The 20,197-nt window shown below is 42.4% G+C and overlaps 1 protein-coding gene across 3 annotated transcripts in view; it reads right to left on the bottom strand.

Moving 5' to 3' along the window:
* garnl3 (GTPase activating Rap/RanGAP domain like 3) overlaps nt 1–20,197 on the bottom strand; it is a 393,291-nt gene that overhangs the window by 82,028 nt on the left and 291,066 nt on the right. For 2 of the 3 annotated variants that reach the window (XM_069906232.1, XM_069906154.1), the window contains exons 13-16: nt 10,784–10,829; nt 8,193–8,299; nt 3,688–3,803; nt 2,018–2,050 (exon numbers count right to left, since the gene is read on the bottom strand). In XM_069906232.1, coding sequence (XP_069762333.1) covers nt 2,018–2,050; nt 3,688–3,803; nt 8,193–8,299; nt 10,784–10,829 — 302 coding nt within the window. The remainder of the gene's footprint in view (nt 1–2,017; nt 2,051–3,687; nt 3,804–8,192; nt 8,300–10,783; nt 10,830–20,197) is intronic. The other variant, XM_069906300.1, reaches the window with a different exon arrangement.

The raw sequence follows: 20,197 nt of genomic DNA, 5'->3' as shown, positions 1-20,197 counted from the left end.
TCTGTAAGGAGTGTATACGTTCACCGTGTGACCTGCATGGGTTTCCTCCAGGTACTCTGGTTTCCTCCCACCCACCAAAGACATACAAGGTTGTAGGCTAATTGGTCAGTGCGGGCTCATGGGCCTGAAGGGCCTGTTACTCTGCAGTATCTCTAACTTAAAATAAATCAATTACTTCTGGTAATGGATTTGTATCTGCAAGCTGATGGGGTCTGTGTTAAATATTCTGTCCTCATTCCTATCTCTTGCTGGCATAAACTAACTTTGTTATTGGATGGGCTGGTACCTTTTTGCCAATCCAGTCAGTTCAGATCTACAGGGTTACCCTCTACGTTTTCAAGGCATGTATCTTCAATTCATGCCCTTCAGTAATCGGCCTTATGAAGACGGAGGGGAAACACCTGCTCTAAACTGTGAGGTGAAGCTACTCCATGGGAGTTGTGAGAGTGGGAATTCTGAGAGCTCAGTGTGTGAGAGGAAAAGCTAAAATGTTTCCAAGATGGTGAAGGTAAAGCTGCAGGAAATTTAGAGTCACATGGCAATGACCAAGCCCTTCAACCCATGCCAACCAAATTGGCCCTCTGGGTTCATCCCATTTGTTTGCATTTGGTTCATTTCCTAATCCCTTCCTATCCATATACCTGTGTAAATCCCTTTAACCTTTATCATACCCGCTTCTATAGCTTCCTCTGGCAACTCATTCCAGATACAGATTACTCTCTGGGAGAAAAAGATGCCCTCAGGACCCTCTTCATTCTCTTTCCTCTTACCCTCTAGATTTAGAGTTGTCTACCCTGCAAAAAAGACTTCATCTGTGCCCCTCATGATTTTATATATCTCTAAAAGTTCACCCTCAATCACCTACAGTGCAGCCTCCCTATAACTCAAGCCTTCCAGTCATGCCAACACCCTGGTGAATCTCCTCTGTACCCCTTCCTTTGACATCTTTCCTATGGATGGGTGACCAGAACTGCACACAGTGTTAGGTTTGTTTCTGAATAGTCCTAATTTTATATTGCAAATCAAAGTCAGTTGGGTGACTTACACTTTTAATCCTTAACTCTTAACCACAAACACAAGCAAATATTCCCTGATTAGTCCAATTCCAGGATCAATTATAGCAATGATCAATCGTAATCTCTAAGAATTTGGGCATTTTGTTTGGAGATCCTTTTCAAGATTGGCAAATACGAATGCCAGGCAACATTTGGATATAATCTTCCAGAACTATGGAAATATTTGGAGTTGCAACATTCTCAGACTAAATGTTTGTTACAGCAACCAACAATGCAGTTAAATGACCAGAATGGGTATGAGAATATGTGGAAGAGAAGGATGACTGGTGATTTGACAAGTAAACATAGCGCATTGGGTCAAACTGCTACCCCAAGATACATCATCGCTCTCGTGTCACCCACAATACATGGCATCCTTGTTAGTTTCATAGATTTTGCTTCCAATGCCTGTTAGCTCAGCCTTTTGATACTTAATGTAATGAATACCAATTTCATGTGACAACAGCCAACAGACCAAGTTGCTTGTATGTTTTCAGTTGTATTAATGGAATATTTTCTTTAAGTTAATGGCAGGGTTAGGGATCATTGTTAAGAGTTTCAAAAACCATGTTTAGTTGCCAGATGCAGTTGTTACAATGAATATTACAAAGATGGGCAAAGCAAGATTAACTTTTTTGAGCGTAAGTAGAAGCATTCTTGCACCAGAAAACAAAACTCTTTAAGGTCTGTGTCAGTTTTCAAGATTAGTGTGCCATGGAATATTGATGAGAGATTATGTGGAGTGGCACTTCATTCCAATTTAAAATATTGCTATGGTTATGTAATCCATTAAAAACATGGACAACATGATAAAAAAAATGTCAGAGGAGCATCAAGACTCAACATTAGCTTGACTTGCATTGTTTCTGATGCTGTTTGAGTGTGTTCAAGTTGCCCATCTTAGTTTTAAAGAGGTAATGAATTCAGATGCAAAAAAGGGAAAAAAAGATAAATGGTCTCACTGTTATCCAGCCTAGTTGGATTTCATTCATTTCCTGAAGAAGAAATGTGACACAGAACAGCGGTTCACTGTGATGTGCATATAACATTAACAAGTTAAAGCTAAACCAGGAAGTCCAATCTTAATCACATGATCACACAAGTAATGGATTCTACAGACATTGTTAATAGTTAACACTGTGACTAATTCTACTTGAATAATTGCATGCTCAATCAGCGTATACATTCTCTAAACAATTTATTCATTAAACACATATAAGATTAAATGTAATATTTTCAAGATTAAAACACATGCAAAAAATACCAGAAGTCTGAAACTATTTTAATTTGTGTCTGTCTCTAATATGTTCTCTGATGATGCAAATTGTTTTGTAAGGCCTTTGCCCAATGGAACAATAGTTATCCACTTTATATTGTTTATGGTTGCAATGGAAACTGTTCATGCATGAAAATGGTATGACCAAGGCACAGCATCAAGTGTTAGCTTGCTTAACCATTATTTCCACATCAATGGTACTTTATCCTATGCCGACTGAATGATACTGGCTGGATGGGCCAACAGCATCCTTTCGTGCCCCAACGATTCTAGGATTCTGCTCTTTGATAGCTTAGTGCTGATTTTATATTGACAAGCATCACATTACTGATGAGCCCTTCAATTATTGGACATCTCTGTGTTTCCTTTGAACCAAGCATTATGGAGGTTTGTTAATGTTCACACACAGAGCAGACCAAGCAAGAATGGCAGATTTCCTTCCCTATACAATATTTGAGAAGCAGACACATTTTTACAATGTGTCCCTTATTTTGTCATCATTATTATATATAATTTCAAAAAAATGTTAATTTCACGAACTTAAATTTTTCATCTGGCTCTGGTGGGATTTAACTTGTATCTCTCGATCATGACCCTAGGTCTCTGAAGACCAGCTGGATGAGATAACAATGGTTATGAATCTACCTTTGATTGTCCTTAAATTTGTAAATGACGCAAACAAACAGATTTAGAATAGACACCTCCAGTGGGGCAGTAAAACATGGAAATGCTGAAGAAACTTAGCAGGTACAACTCAGTCTACCACCTGCTGAGCTCCCCCAGTATTTAGATGTTTTTACTACAATCGGAGTCCCTGTAGACTTCCGTGTTTCATCTCCAGTGAGACAATTTAGATCCCTGGAAGATGCATATTGGATTAAGGAAACAGCAGGTTCACCACTTTTTACAACAATAGGCATTTTTCATGTTGGGCTTAAACAGAATGTTTGTGGATTTGCCATTAGCAAGACTATTTGTCGATGGATTTTTGATCAGTTCAGAGATCAGCGAGATCCAGGGATAGGTGATTGGGAGTGGTTGGTTCTGGTCCAATTCTCATGGCCTTAAGGAAAAACATTTTGAAGGTAAAAATGCCTCCGACTTTTTTGATATATTAGTTATTTCTCACTAACAATGCAAATATTGAAGTTTTGCAAAATTTCTTTCAGTTGTTCAAAACTGCTCTAAAAATATGATCAATTTCTGGGCATAAATCAAAAAGGTTTGAGTGAAGTGAATATTGTTTGACTGTTAGATTAGCAGATAGTTAATGAAAAAAATCCATAACAACAATATAGAATTGCTATTATGTCATGACTTTCCTAGCCAATGAGGACATACTAGCAGCCTCCATACCTTGTGCAAGTCTGGTATGAGATCCTGGTACAGAGACCTTATCAACATGTCCAAAGTACGTTGACGTTTCTGAGAAAATGTTGGAGTCTCCAGAGTTGCCTTTTCTCCATTTATTACTGAAAATAACACATCCAAAAAAAAAAGATTAAGGAGTAGAACTAGTCATATTTTATTTATTCATTTTTCAGGATGAGGGCATGAGTGGCAAGGCCAGCATTTATTGCAATCTGTTTTTGGAAAGCTTCCAATTAATGTTTTCCCTATGAAGATTATACAAATACTATACAGTAAAGCTTCATCTGTTGTCCACAGATTGAAAATCCCCATGATTTGGCATTTGGGTGGCCTGGTGCTGCTTTCTGCATTCCCTTCCACACACTGGGGCTCTGGCTCCCAAATGCATCTTGGCTTCAGTTCCCACGCTCCCCTGAAATTCACCTGGTTCTGCAACTTGCATTCATGAAACATAGAACATTATCGCACCGTACAGACCCTCAGACCACAATGTTATGGCGACCTTCGTAAAACTACTCAACCAACTAATCCTCCCCTACCTCACACCCATAACCCTCTCTTTTACTTGCATCTGTGTGCCTGACTAAAAGTCTTTCATATGTCTCTTTTTCTGCTAGGCTCCACCACCTCCCCTGGCAATGCAATCCAGGCCCCCACCACTCTCTGTGTGAAAATACTTACCCCGATGTCTCCCCTAAACTTTCCTCCCCTTGTATAGAAGTCCTCTGGTGTTTGCTACTCCCAGGAAACAGGTGCTGGTTGCCCATCAGACAATCTTGTCGACCTCTATTAAGTCACCTCTCATCCTTTTTCGCTCCAAAGAGGAAAACCCTAGCTCCATTAACCTTGCCTCATAAGACACGCTCTTGATTCCAGGCAACATCCTGGTAAATCTCCTCTGCACCCTTACCATAGCTTCTACATAGTTTTATAGAGCTGCAACATTACCTCATGACTCTTGAATTCGATTCCCTGGCTCCCTTGAAGTTTTATCAAATTCCTTACAGCACTGAACAAAATGTCCATTAAATGCATGTTGGAGAAACAGTAACATTTGATAGTTTGGATAATCTACCAGTCCAGCATCACCAATGCCATAATCCTTTAAAATGTGTGATGAAATGTTACAGCATTTATTCATTCCCCTTGACTAGGCCACATAAAGTGTCCTCTACTTTGCAAAAGGCATAAGGCAGACCTAGTAAGGATGACAACTATTCACCCCTAAATTACAACGGTGAACCAGACGAACTTTTTTTTAGACAAAGTGATAGTTTTGTTCTATTCGATACCAAGACTAGTTATTTTTTTGTCCTTTTATTATATAGTGCAAATTTGAACTCAGATCTGCTGTATTGCTAATTCTGTCTTCTGGATTATTAGTCCAGTAACTAAACCAGGGCCATCCTCAACAGTCAGCTTTTCCAGCAGATTTCCATCCCTCTTATCCTCTGAGTATTCAGTGCAGTCTTGAACATAATAAGTGCCACTGCTGTCACAAATTCCAAAGATTCACATCCCTCTGGGAGAAGGTAATTTACCTTAGTCATACAGCATGACTGAGCCCATGCCAATCTTCAAGCATGCATTTTAATACTAAGTCCATTTTAATCCTCTTTCCCAAATTCTAGTACCGGGGCAATTTGCACTGGCCAATTGGTCTTTTGATCCGCATGTCCCAGGAATGTGGGAGGAAACCAGAGCAGCTGGTGGAAACCCACAGGCTCACAGAGAGAACGGCACATGGCTGGCACCATAAGACAGGATCACACCCAGGTCTCTGGACCTGTGAGGCAGTAGTTCCACCATTGTTGCACTGCCCCAAACCATTCTAAATGACCCTACCCTGAACTGCCGACCTGTACTGGGGATGTAGAGCTTGGTTGTACACTGTCCAGTCTCAGAACATAGACTCAACCCTATTCATCCCTCTCTGAACCCAAAATGCCTCAATGAAATGACCCTCCATTCTTAACCTTCGGTGAACATGGACCATTTTTACTTACTCTCCCTCATTTGATAATTCCAGCATCTGGGAAGTTCCAGTAAAGCCAAAGGGTGCGGACTTCTTCATACAGATTTATCAGTTAGTTAACCAAGGCTACATTATCTGGGTGACGAGAACATACAAATAGCAGAGGTCTGTCAAGACTGCCCATCTATTTAGTGAAGTTATGGCTAATCTGATCATGGCCTCAACTTCATCTTCCTGCCCAAACCATAACCCTTGGAGCTCCTAATGTCTAAACATTTCTCAAATTTGCAGATACTTAACAACTCAGCATCTGAAATAGGAAATTGCATGCCTTGGTAAAGAACTCCTCAACTCATCTCAAATAGACGACCTCCTCTGCATCTCCTTTGCAATTTGAAACTACCCCTTTCTCTTTCTTCCCCAATTCTAATGCAGGATCTTCTGAAATGCCATCTCAGTTTCTCCTTTCACATACACTGCCTGACAAGGAGTCACAGATTTTTATAGCACATAAACAGGCCCTTCAGCCCATCACATCCATGAGATCCGTGTCCCTGTTGCATTCCCCTATCATCTCAGTATCTACCCTATCTAACCCCTGCAGATCATGTGTTTCAACAAGGTCATGACTCATTCTTCTGTATTCTATCATACTTATCCCTTGTCCAGGATGCCCACCTCTGGTGAAATATTTGACACACAAAGAAGATTTTCCACCAAGAAATGTCAAATCATGTTGCTTTAGAGCAGCCATTCTCAACCTTATTTTTTTTGGAAATGGCCGTCTTAGGACCCTCCCCTGTGAAGCAGTCAAGTTTTGCTTTCTTCTTTTTTACTGACTACATAAGGAACATAAGCAAATATTTGTTATGTGAGGTGATCAGAAAACAAGGCTTTTACTTAAATGTACTGTGGCTCCCACTGAGAATGGCTCCTTTAGATCTCTTCAGAACTATCTCATGCCCTGAGTAAGGAATATGGATGCAATCAACCAATAGCAAAGGAATAAGCAGGAAAATTGGGCCCTAGAAATAGGCAGTAGGCGGAGATTTTAAGTACAATGCTGAAAGGAATTTAGATGCCGCCTGACCCGTTAAAGTTCCTCTTGCATTTTGTGCATTACTCCAGTTCTCCAGCTCCTGCAGTCACTTTTGTCTGCTTGGTAGCAAAGGATATCCCCTTTTCTTGGAGTCCTTTCTAATTCATTCCCAGGATGGGCAATGAATGGTAAGCTTGTAACTCATCCCTGTGCCACCTTCTCTCCAGCTCCAATGTTACTTGTAGCTCTTTCCTTCCATTTCTGACACAAGACCTGAATCGTTGGCCGTTATCTCTCCACAGATGCCGCCTGACCTGCTGAATTGTCCCAAGATCTTCTGCTTTATTTCAGATTTCCAACATCTGCCAATTTCTCTCCCATGTGTGAAGCACACAAGATGATACCCACACAAGGAATCATTACATGGAAAAGCTCAAGCTGTTAAGCTGGTGACTTAATGATATCACTATAGAATTCCCAGAGAATATAAGAAAAATGTCAAAACTTGATGGATTGGAGAACTGAGATGATTAAAATTCTGACATTTGTAAATTGTTCAACAGCAGTGTAGCAAAAGTAAAATTCTGCAGAGAGGAAATCTAAAATTAAAGCAGTAGAAATAGTGAGCAGGTCAGTCTTGGCCTGTGGAGAAACAAACAGGGCCAATAATTCAATGATCTTCCATCAGAACAGCCTTTAGCTCTGTTTCTCTCTCCACCTCAGTAAATGTTTAATTAAAGCAGATGCAATAGAGGATGGACTTTCTAACATTTTTGCCTAAATGGAGCACAACTATTTCTACATTAAAATGTATCGTCTGGATAATTCAACAGGGCACTTGCTTTGTTTAAGTTCAAAAGTTGTCCACATCTTGACCTCATTCCCTCTTGCAGCATCACTCAAGAACTTGAATGACATCATGGGGCGGCATGGTTAGCGTAGCAAGAGCTAACGGTCAACGATTCAGGTTCGACTCCGGCGCCGTCTGTACAGAGTTTGAATGTTCTTCCCGTGATCTTCATGGGTATCCTCTGGGTGGTCTGGTTTCCCTCCCACCCTCCAAAATGTACAGGGTTTGAAGATTAATTGGGTGTAATTAGGCTTGTGGGTGGGAAGGGCCTGTTACCATGCTATATGCCTATGATTTAACATATTTAAAATGCCAGGGAGCACCGATCATTGGTCGGTCCCAGAAAATGGAGCCTCCTGCCTGAGGACCCAGTGCTGGGAGCATAACTAAGGTATAACACCAAATTTTTTAAATACATCCTCCTCCTGACCTATAGCCTCCATGGCAGCTTCAGCACCCCCCCCCCCACAACCCCCCACCCACACACAACTGTCCCAGGTTCATATTCACTTTGCACATCATAATTCTTTGCCTTCTCTTCATCAATGTCAAGACCATGGTGTGTAATGATGGTTCATTGTTTCACAGAAATGGAATGGTACCCCAAGAATAAATAGCAGACTTACATTTGACTAATACAAAGTCCCTGAACTCATGATGATCTGTAAACACTGGTGGAGAAGGTAGTGGCGGTCCAAACAGGGGTACACTTTCTTCAGAAAATATCTTGAGTCTGTTGAATCAAAGAGCATAAAAATCAACAGAACTTGAAGAGTATGTAGCTTCATCCCACACCTTCAGTGCAACTACTCCGAATAACATTAATCTTGTGTACGCCATGTTTTTTTTCGCAATTTTATCACACTGTGATAGTACAGACCTATCATCAATGTATATAGTTACAGTATCTAGACTGTGCTTACAGCGATTGGCTGAGAGCTTAGCCACGCCTACTGTCTGGGCCTTAGAGGGTTGTGTCCCTACCCAGGTCGGATCATTCCGGACTTGTCAGCCACCTGTGAAGAGCTCCTGTCTTTTGCTAATAAAAGCCTTGGTTTGGATCAACAAGTCTTTGGTTCTTTCGATGAGCTCTACAATCACTTTGAATAATTATTTTTTTAATTCAAGAAAGAAATACTTCAGACTGCCACCAGCAGTACAAAATATAGCCAAAGGTCATGTTCACCAGCTCTGGGTTGATGCAACATTAATATCAGAAGAGCTTAAACTGCTCATTTATCACTGATCAAAAGTAAGAAAACACTCAAATATGTCAAATATAAACAAATATGTCAAATTTTCATGGCACTTTATGGGAGTTGAACAAAATATTGCCAGGACTTCATTCTATTGGGATGTCTTTTTTTTTCTCTTGATTGCATTAAACATCCAAGGAAGAAGCCACCAGCAAAATGGAGCTGCAAGGTAACGATGCATCTGTGTGTGACAGAAGTCACACATTCTTAACTTTTGTTTTCCCTCTGGTAAAATTCTGTGCTGGCAACAGGCATCAATGATGCAGGGCAAAATACAACCGGCTGAAGGAACTCGCAGATCAGGCAGCATCCATCTGAGAAAAATAGATGACCCTTCAGGTCCGAAACCTTCATTAAGTCTTGACGGACGGTTCTCACCCAAAATGTCAACCATTCTTCTGCCAACACTGCTGAGCTACTCAGCTCGTTGCTCCAGATTCCAGCATCTGCACTCTCATAAGTCAATAATGCAGAGTTTACATTTTCATTCATTTTGCTTTAAGGATTGCCCATGCAGGTAGAACATCCTCTTACACTGCTGACAGAAACTCGTTTGTCCAAAGCAGCTGCTCAGTGGTGGACCAATAACTGAAAGAGTAAAATCCAGACGGGAAGCAGTGCAGCGCAGCAGGTAATGCTGATGCTCCTTGGCAACTTTGCTACAATCTTGACTTTAGGTGATGTGTGGAATTGGAACGTTGCCCCTAGTTTCTCCCAGGTGCTCTGGTTTCTTCCCACATCTCAAGGATGTGCAGGTTCATTGTAAATTGCAACCAGGTGCAGGTGAGCGGTTAAATCAGGAGAAGCTGATGGTAGGGAAACTAAAATGACGGTTGGAGTAAAAAGCCAGCTGAATGGTTGGCCCGGACTGGGTGGGACAATGGATCTGTCTCTGTGGGTGGGGACATGGGGGGGGGGGGGGAATTGGGCTTGTGTAAGAGAAATGGGAAAATATGATCAATGGAATTGATTGAAGAGCTGGCATTCAGTCAGTAGGCCAAATGGCCAGCTCCATGTTGTAAGCAATATGGGAATGAGGCAAAAAATAGTTATGTGAAAGAAAATGTTCGTGCAGAAATAAAAATTGTAAAGTCTGAGGCAGTTGCTAACTATAGCTGTTGTTGACTTTGTGTTTTTCAGAGAGTGGAAGGATCTCTTGAGTGATGTTTTGTTCAAAATCTGAAAATATCTGATTGTTCTGATCAAGAAACACCGGTGAAGAAAATAAACCCCTAAAGCCCTCAGTATCAGTAATGAGAATATGACGTGGTAAGGGGGTGGGGTGGGGGTTTGACATTTATTCAACTACCACAGATCTACACTGGAAGGGACATTAAGGAGACCGTTCCTGCTCTGAGTGAGGTTTGTGGCAGCTTGTAAAAGAAGTAGACTTATCCACTGTGAACAGGAGGTAAAAATTGAACAAATATGTCAAATTTTCATGGCACTTTATGGGAGTTGAACAAAATATTGCCAGGACTTCATTCTATTGGGATGTCTTTTTTTTCTCTTGATTGCATTAAACATCCAAGGAAGAAGCCACCAGCAAAATGGAGCTGCAAGGGAACGATGCATCTGAGTGTGACAGAAGTCATGTCATGGGGAGCTGAACATCAGAGAAGCTCATGGTAAAAATTAATTGCCTCTCAGCTGCTTGCTCTGAAGCCCGTCTTTGGGCTTATGGATTCCCCCTCTTGCTGGTCTTTCCATTGCTTATTCTGTTTGCAAGAAGATTTTTTTCCCAGCTGTTGAATGTTTTTGAGAGTGAGCATTTGGCTGTGAAATAGAAAGAGTAGATGGCTGTTCCCTACAAGGTCATAGCTTGATACCACAAAGTCACTCCCACATGCAGCAACTTCAAACTTGCCCCTTTCCCACCCTCAATTTCCAGTGGTCCTGCTCTTCCCTTCTTCTTTGTAAAACACAGTCATTTAAAAATTAGAACTCTGTGAACAACTTACCGGTAGCTGTCATTTTGTTTATTATATCGGACTAAGGCAAAAATATCTGTGATGGAAGCTAAAGAAATAATCACATTTTTCACATTAATACAAAGTCATGTTTTTAAGTAGGGAGCTATATTAACAAAGGTTCATAGACAATCACTGACTATTTTAGTTCTATGTTAATTGTCGAGGATATGATTTAGTCACTTAATAACAAACACCTCCACGCTAAATTCTCACCTCAAATTGCTTGCTGCATTTTGGGAAGATCTAAACCAGATATTAAATAAAATCACAAAAAGTAATATACCAAAAAACCCAGAGATCTTCCTCCTAAGTAACATAAAAAACAAAGAATTTGGAATTGATTTGGATGGTGCACAAAAAAGATTTGTTAGGATAGCCCGAGCTGTAGCAAAAAAATGTATTATGTCAGCCTGGAAATTAGAAGATAACTTGAGAATACAACAATGGTATATAGAAATGAATAAATGTATTCCATTAGAAAAAATAACATATAATTTAAGAAATAACATTACAATATTTGAACAAATATGGGAGCCATACATGAAACATAATAGAGAAAACCTACCGGGGACATCTACCACCTAAAATGACAGAAGGAGAAGAGAATGAAAAGAATTGACTCAGTAGAATTTCTTGTTTGTTTTTATTGAGTGACAACATTGTTTGACGGGTTTAATGTATCTTATTTTCTGAACTTTAAATGAATGGATGGGGAGGTAGGGAGGGAGGGAGGCGAGGAGGGGGGGGGAGAAAACGACACTGTATATGTTCAAGAGGGAAAATGTATGTATCTTGATCAATGTGGTTTATAGTGTGAAAAATAAAAAAATTAAAAAAAAAATTGCTTGCTGCATGGACTATTTATGTTTTAATGAATATTCATTTTTTTTCATTGACAATTCACACAGAGGTTAAAATAAGATTTAAAAAATTGGGCAGTGTTTCTTAGTTTCTGGGACTAATTGGGGAAAATACCATTTTTTAATTTGACTAAGAAGAAATGGATATTAAAATCTACTGCATTCCTGATGATCCTGAAACCAAAATAAAAATAGCTCATTTGATTCCTTTAGGCTGTTCTGCTATTCAACAGGATTATAGGTTGATCCTGTAGATCAGGACCATATTCCTGCCCTATCCCCAAATTCATCCAAGTCAAAAAATCTACTGTTCTCATCTTTGAGTTTGGTCATCAGTTGAGCATTCATAAATTGAGAAACATCTTCATTAATAAATAATCTCTATCTTGATTGAAACTGGCCAACCCCTTACCCCGAGAATAAGTCCTATTTCGAGTCTCCAGCCTAAGGAAACACTCTCTCAGAATCCACCTTGACAGTTGGTTCCTCTCAAACTCCAAAAAGCACATCTATCCAGAACCACTTAAAATTATCAAAGAGCATCCAGAAATGGCAGAGGCCAAACTAAAATGACGGAAGGAGTGTTACTTGTCGAAATGATCCATTCAGACATTCTGTCGAGCAACTTGTGCTCCATCAGTGGATCCCATGGAAAATCTGTACCTCATTCTCAAGGGAACTGGGGTGGAAACAAGGCCTCCTTAATGTCAAGGGGTTACATAATTGCTAGAAGCAGGAAACCCTGGAGAGGATGGTGGGTACAGAGGAAATTATCTGCAGGATGGGTGAAGGAATACAGGGGAAAATGAACTGCAATCTTCATAAAGCATCTGTGTTAATTGCAACAATCACTGCATCAGCTATTACTTCAGCTGCACCATACTCAGAGTACTGTATGCAGTTATACGAAGGACATAAATAAATCAGAAGGGGTGCAGAGGAGATTAACCAGAATGTTGCTAGAACTGGTGGGGCTGAGTTATAGGGAGAGGTTAGATAGGCAGGATCTTTATTCCCTAGAGTAAAGGAGGTTGAGGGGTGACCTTATAGAGGGTTATAAAATCATGAGGGACAGAGATCCAGTGAATGCTCAGTCTTTTTCCCAGGTAGGTGATTGTAGAAATGGAGCACATAGATTTCAGTTGAGCGGGAAAGATTTAGGAAGGACCCGAGGGGCAACTTTTTCACTCAGAGTGTGACCCACATCTGGAACAAGCTGACAGAGGAAACTGTAGACGTGGGCATAATAATGGCATTCCAAAGACATTTGAACAGACTTATGGAGAGGAGAGTCTTAGAGGGACAAGAACCAAATGAAAGCTCAGAATGCCAACTTGGTTATCACAGATGAGTTGGGCTGAAACTAATCTCAAGAAAGAAATCAGGAAGGCATGAGGTTGCTTTGGCAGACAATGTGAAGGAAAATCTGACAGGTTTCTACAGGTCTATTAAGAGGATAAGGATAATATGGGTCAAAATAATATGAGTGGTTGTCTAGGTATGGACCCAAAAGATATGTGGGAGATCATTTTGCATCAGTATTCACCCAGGAAACTGGCACAGGCTCAAGGAAAGTAAGGAAAACAAGCAGTGAGGTTATGGAACCTAGGTGCTTTCTGTCTTAAAGCAAATAAGGGTGATAAATCCCCATGGCCTAACAAGATATTCCCTCAGACCTTACGGAGTCTAGTGTAGAAATTGCAGGGGCTCTGGCAGAAATATTTAAAATGTTCTTAGCTACAGGGGTGATGCCGGAGGGTAGCTCACATTGTTCCATTGATCAAAACGTGGAAATAAAAGTCTAGTGAGCCTGACATCAATAGTAGGCACATTACTGAAGTGTTTTTTCAGAGATTGGCTATATCAGTATTTGCATAACCAAGGACTGATATTCAAAGTGGCTTTGGGTCCAGTAAGTCATGCTTAACTAATCTAATAGAGTTTCTCAAGGAGGTTAGCTGGAAGGTTGATGAAGGAAAGGCCGTGAATGATGTCTACATGGAATTTAGTAAGGCCTTTGACAAAGTCCTGCATGGGAGGTTAGTCAGGAGGTTCATACACTGGGTATTCATAGTGAAGTAGTGAACTGAATTCAACAATGGCTGGATGGGAGAAGCCAGAGAGCAGTGGGGGAAGATTGTTTCTCTGACTTGAGGCCTGTGGCTAGTGGTGTGCCTCGGAGATCAGTGCTGGGACCATTGTTGTTTGGCAACTATATGAATGATCTGGATGATAATGTGGTAAATTAGATCAGAATGTTTGCAGGTGACACTAAGATTGGAGGCACTATGGACAACGATGGTTTTCAAAACTTGCAGCTGGAAAAATTGATGGACAAATAGCTGATGGAATTAAATGCAGACAAGTGTTTTGGAAGGACAAACCAAGAAATGACATACACGGTAAATAGTAGGGCACTGAGGAGTGTGGTAGAACAGAGGGATCTGGGAATACAGACACATAATTCCCTGAAAGTAGCAAAACTGGTAATTGGGTTGGAAAGAGAGCTTTTAACATATTGGCCTTCATAAATCAACTAACTACAGGAAAGATATCAATAAGATAGAAAGAGTGCAGAAAAAATTTACTAGGATGTTGTCCGGACTTCAGGAACTGAGTTACAGGGAATGGTTAAACAGGTTAGGACTTTATTTCCTGGAGCGTAGAAGAATGAGGGGAGATTTGATAAAGGTATTTCAAATTATGAGGAAGATAGTATAAATGTAGGCAGACTCTTTCCACTGAGGGAAGGTGAAATACAAACCAGAGGACATTGGGGGGGGGGGGGGGGTTGGAGTTTAGGGGGAACCTGAGGGGGAAATTCTTCACACAGAGTGTGGTGGGAGTGTGGAATGAGCTGCCAGCCGAAGTGGTGAATGTGGACTCTATTTTAACGTTTAAGAAGAATTTGGACAGGTACCTGGATGGGAGAGGTATGGAGGGCTATGGACTGGGTGTAGGTCAGTGGGACTAGGCAGAAAAATAGTTCAGCACACACTAAAAGATGTAAAGGGGCCTGTTTGTGTGCTGGAATGTTTTATGGTTCTATGGAAGGGCCTGTTCTCCGCTGACTGAATCTATAAGTAGAGGCCACCCAAAATAAGACTGGTGCCTTGTTTCCAGACACCCAGCTAACTGCACAAGCTTAAAGCAAACCTGGCTCATTGCTAAGCACTGAATGGTCATCCAAAAGGATCACAAATACTTTCAACATGAACCAAGAACAATTAAACAGATATAAACCCTTGTCAAAGTTCCATCTTCCAAAGAACCATCAGTCCCTCTGTGAATTATTAAGCAGAGAAATTTTCATCAGTTATTCAGATCTAAATATTTTTTGATGAATTTTCCTGTGGGGTTTTAAATGCTTTTTATTCATTCGCAGGCTGCAGGCATTGCTAGCAAAGCAATGTAGCCCTAAAAGCAAATGAGAAGAGTTGAGAGAAGTGCTCTTGAACTACTGCACTACAATAACTCAAAAGTTAGCCGCAAGTTTCATTAACAAAGCAGTGTCCACAATACTGCTGAGAATAGCATACTAAATCACGAGGTATTATCAGAATAAAGGCAAGCAGGCTTTTTGTATGAGATTAATGAGACAAGGATATGGATTAAGGGTGAAAGGTGACATGTTTAAAGGGAACATTAGGGGGAACTTCTTCATGCAGGAAGTGGTGAGATTGTGGAATGAGCTGCCAGTTGAAGTGATGGATGCGGGCTTGATTTTGACATTGAAGGAAACTTTGGATTGGAACATGGATGAGAGGGGTTATGGGCAGGACAGTGGGACTGGGTAGAATAACGGCATAGACTAAATGGGATGAAGGATCTGTTTATGTGGCATAGCATCCTATTGTTTAGGCCAAGTGCTGTTGAAAGAATGAAAATGTATTAGTAAATGAGGATCATGTATGACATGGAGGGAACATGCTGAAGGGGACATTCCCATACACCTGTTGATGGGGAACATGGAGAGGAACTGCTGTAGATGTTCTTGTGCACTTGTTGGAGGGGAATGTGCTGGAGGAGGTGTTCCCATGCACCTGTTGGAGGGGAACATGGAGAGGAACTGCTGGACAAGATGTTTCCATGCACCTGTTAGAGCGGAACATGACGGGAAACTGCTGTAGGAGATGTTCCCATGCACCTGTTGGAGGGGAACATGGTGGAAAACTGCTGGAGGAGATGTTCCTATGCACCTGTAGGAGAGGAACATGGCGGGAAACTGCTGGAGATGTTCCCATGCACCTGTTGGAGGGGAACATGGCGGGAAACTGCTGGAGATGTTCCCATGCACCTGTTGGGGGGGGGAACATGCCAAAGGAGATGTTTCCTTCCACCTGTTAGAGTGGAATACAGAGGGGAATGTGCCGGAGGGGATGTTTTCTTCCATCTGTTGGAGGGGAACATGCCAGAGGGGATGTTTCCTTCCACCTGTAGGAGGGGAACATGGCGGGAAACTGCTGGAGATGTTCCCATGCACCTGTTGGAGGGGAACATGGAGGGGAACATGCCGAAGGAGATGTTTCCTTCCACCTGTTAGAGTGGAATGTGCCAGAGGGGATATTTCCTTCCACCTGTTGGAGGGGAACATGGAGGGAAACATGCCAGAGGGGATGTTTCCTTCCACCTGTTGGAGGGGAACATGGAGGGGAATGTGCCAGAGGGGATGTGCCATAGACTTGTTGGAGGGGAATGAGCTGGAAGGGATCATGAAGGAGAACATAATGGGAAACTGCTGGAATGGATGTTCCTGTGCACTTGTTGCCTTTGCCTTTCTTGGTCAGTGATGAAGCTGCAGGAAGCTGATGTTAATTGCAGAGAAAGCCAATGCTACCTTTAGGTGCTGAGCTCCAGGATTAGTGAAACACGCAATGGAATGGACATTACAATTAAACATCTGTAAATCAGAGAACCTCTGATAATCATGGTTCAAGCGAGAAACCAGAAAACATGCTCCCAGCCTTTGGTCTGCTGAAATAAAGTGTACCTGGAGCTCCAATCCACAAGATGAGCACTGCGGTCACTGTCTAGGTAGTGGCAGGTGATCTCTCACCTCCTGCCGACTTCAAAGAGTTCCTCTCACACATATAGTAGAAAGCCAGGCAACGATGCCTTCATCACCCTGCTATTCATTCCTACCTGTCCGTTTATTCTTCCTCAAAGGGGTTACGTGTCATTGCTTTCTGGCCAACTTAGAACATATCGCACAGTGCAGGCCCTTCAGCCCCTGGTATTGTTCTGACCCATGTAAACCTACTCCATAAGAATGTAATCCTTCCCTACCTCAAACCCATAATCCTCTGTTTTCCTCATTCATGTGCCCATCTAATAGTCTTTTGAATGTCCCTGTTGAACCATCCTCCAGCGCCACCCCTGGCAATGCATTCCAGATGCCCTCCACTCTCTGTGGAAAACACTTACCTCTGACACTTCCCTCCACTCACCTTGAACCGATGTCCTCTGGTATTTGCAATTGCTTGTCCAGAAAAAAGGTGCTGGTTGTCTGCCCTATGCATTAGGTCACCTCTCATCCACTGTCACTCCAAAGAGAAAAAGCCCAGCTCTGTCAACCTTGCAGATTTGAGACCCTTTCTGTTTCCTAGGCAGTAGAGGTCATAGGTTGGAGAGGAGCTGTTGATTACAGGCCATAATGCTGGATATCCTTTGGTGCAAGCTTGTAAAGTTGTATGTGTGGTGGGCACCTAGAATGCATTGCCAGGGGTGACAGTCGAGGCTGGTACAACAGGGACATTCGAAAGACTATTAGATAGGCACATGGATGAAATAAAAATGGAGGATTATGGGTGTGAGGTAGTGAAAGATTAGATTCTTGTGTGCCCCTGACCACGTACATCCTTTAAACTCCTCACCTCACTACCTTCTGCGTAGGTTTACATTCTGGGTCAAGGGGTATGTGCTGTAATGTTCTATGTTATACTCCAGCCACTGTTCTCACTTTGACCATCAGGGCAGAAAAACACAAACATAAACACTGCAGATTCTGAAATCTTGAACAAACAAAGAGGAACTGGAGGAACTCAGCAGGTCAGACAGCATTCATGGGTAGAAATGGTCAGTCAACGTTTCAGGTCGGGACCCGTTATCCAGACTACTCTAGAATAAGTGAAAATTACATCTGTAAAGAGAGAAAGAGATGAGGAAATTAGTCCAGAGATGATAGAAGGAATGCAAAATGGAGAGACAGGCAGAGGAAGAAACTGTTAAGAAGGGAGATGCACACCAATAACTCCAAAGACTAGAAGTTGTAGAGAAACTGATAGGCTTTTATTCACAATAGAATGGAGGTATGTCCATGTTGGTCGACTGCCCTGGACTGAGGAGGAGAATGTGGCACAGTCGCCTTTATTCAGGGATCAGTGGGAGGAGCCTCAGGCACAGACAGCGAGGGACATGTCCTAACACATCCAAACATATAAACAATGGTTTACCACATTCATCCCTCAGTTTTGAAAAGTCTGGCAGGGTGAAGTGAATTAAAAGCTCTTACAAATTAAGTCTTTCAGGTGGTTTGGTCTGCTGTTGTGGTGCTGGGTGCAGTGTAGGTGTTGAGTCTTGATTGTGCTGGGACACCTATATGTTGCTGTCAGCAATGGATTGATGTATGTGTGACACCAGATCCACCATGTCATCCACTGGGGCAGGGGTAACATGCCATGACATTGGTGCATCGTGTATTGTGGTAGATGAAGGGGTGCGGGGTGGTCAGCAATGGTCTCGGAGACTCCTGAGGGCACCAGATCCCAAACAGAGACTGTGTCCTCGCACCCATTGGAGTATGCCACATAGGCATATTTAGGGGTTGGCATGGAGAAGATGGACCTTTTCGACCAGTGGGTCAGACTTACGGCTCTTCACATTTCCAGAGTAGGACCAGCTTTAGGAACGTCAACCAGGACGACAGCGTGGTCCCTGAAGTGGATTTCCTGGGGAAGGAAAACATCTTTTCTTGGGGAGTGGCATTATTGCCGGTACATAGGAGTGATCTAATTGAGTGGACCACATCGGGGAGGGAGGATATCTTGCCAGCAGGAGACTGGAAGGCCTCTAGACCTGGGGGGTTGTAGCTAGTGGTCTTGCTTGTGGTGATGCCTCTGGCCAGCAGGTAATAATGAAGCTCATCACTCAAAAAAGAGGATCCCCGGTCGTTATGGATATAGCAGGGGTACCCATACATGGTGAAGAGATTGCGCAGGGCCTTGATAACTGTGGCAGTGGTCATGTCCAGGCAGGGGATGGCGAATGGGAAATGCAACTACTCATCAATGATGTTGAGGAAGTACGTGTTGCGGTCAGAAGAGGAGAGGGGCCCCATGAAATCGATGCTCAGGCGATGAAAGATGTGCTCTCTCTGGTCAATATAAGTGCGGTTTGCACTCTGCACAGACCTGGCAATTTCTGGTCGTGGTCTTGACCTCCTCAATGGACTAAGGCAAGTTGCGGGTTTTGATAAAGTGGTAGAACCTGGTGATCCCTGAGTGGCAGAGGTCATTGTGGAGGGCCTGTAACCGGTCAATTTGTTCTGTGGGATAGAGCATCTGGGGCCAGTACAAGATATCATAAATATAGGTGGAAAGTTCAATTCCCCACCTCAATATCTTGTCGTTTTTGATTTTACCTCACTGCTGATTGTTGAACATGAAAGTGACTGCACGTTGGTCAGTCAGCAAAGTAAATTGTTTGCTGACGAGGTGGTGTCTCCAGTGCTGTACTGCCTTGACAATGGCTTGCGCCTCCTTCTCGACAGAGGAGAGTAGAATTTTGGGGCCCTGGAAGGTGCGGAAAAAGGTTACAGGTCTGCCCACCTGGTTAAGGGTGGCAGCCAGGGCAAAGTCAGATGCATCACTCTCCACCTGGAACAGAGTGGATTCATCCATTGCATGCATTGCAGCCTTGGCAACGTTTGCCTTGATGCGGCTGAAGGCCACACGGGCCTCTGACATTAAGGGAAAGGGGTGGATTTGATGGGGGGAGCCCTGTCCACATTATTGGGGACCCATTGGGTATAGTAGGAGAAGAAGCCCAGGCACCTTTTCAGAGCCTTGAGGCTGTGGGGTCGGGGCTAATGACTGTTCTCTATGACACAGCCAAGAATGGCAAAGCGAGTTGTGCGAAACACACACTTAACCTTGTTGTATGTAAAGTTAAGGAATTTGGCAGCCTGGAGAAATTTTTGGAGATTGGCATCATGATCCTGCATGTCATGGCCACAAATAGTGACGATGTCCAAATATGGAAATGTGGCTTGCAGCTCGTACTGGTCTACCATGTGGTCCATCTCCCACTGGAAGACCAAGACCCCTTTGGTGACTCCAAAGGGAACCCTCAGGAAATGGTAGAGGTGACCATCTGCCTCAAAGGTAGTGTATTGGCGGTCCTCCAAGTGGATAGGGAGCTGTAGTATGCCGACTTTAAATCAATAGTGGAGAATACCTGATATTGAGTGATTTGAATTACCATGTCGGAATTGCATCCAACTGTTAATCTATTAATAGTCTGACTGTAGTCGATGACCATTCTT

The sequence above is a fragment of the Narcine bancroftii genome, chromosome 1 (genome assembly GCF_036971445.1).
Source record: "Narcine bancroftii isolate sNarBan1 chromosome 1, sNarBan1.hap1, whole genome shotgun sequence".
NCBI classification, from domain to species: Eukaryota; Metazoa; Chordata; class Chondrichthyes; order Torpediniformes; family Narcinidae; genus Narcine; species Narcine bancroftii.
Note: the sequence above shows the minus strand (reverse complement) of the source record. Positions and strands in the feature narration are given on the sequence as shown.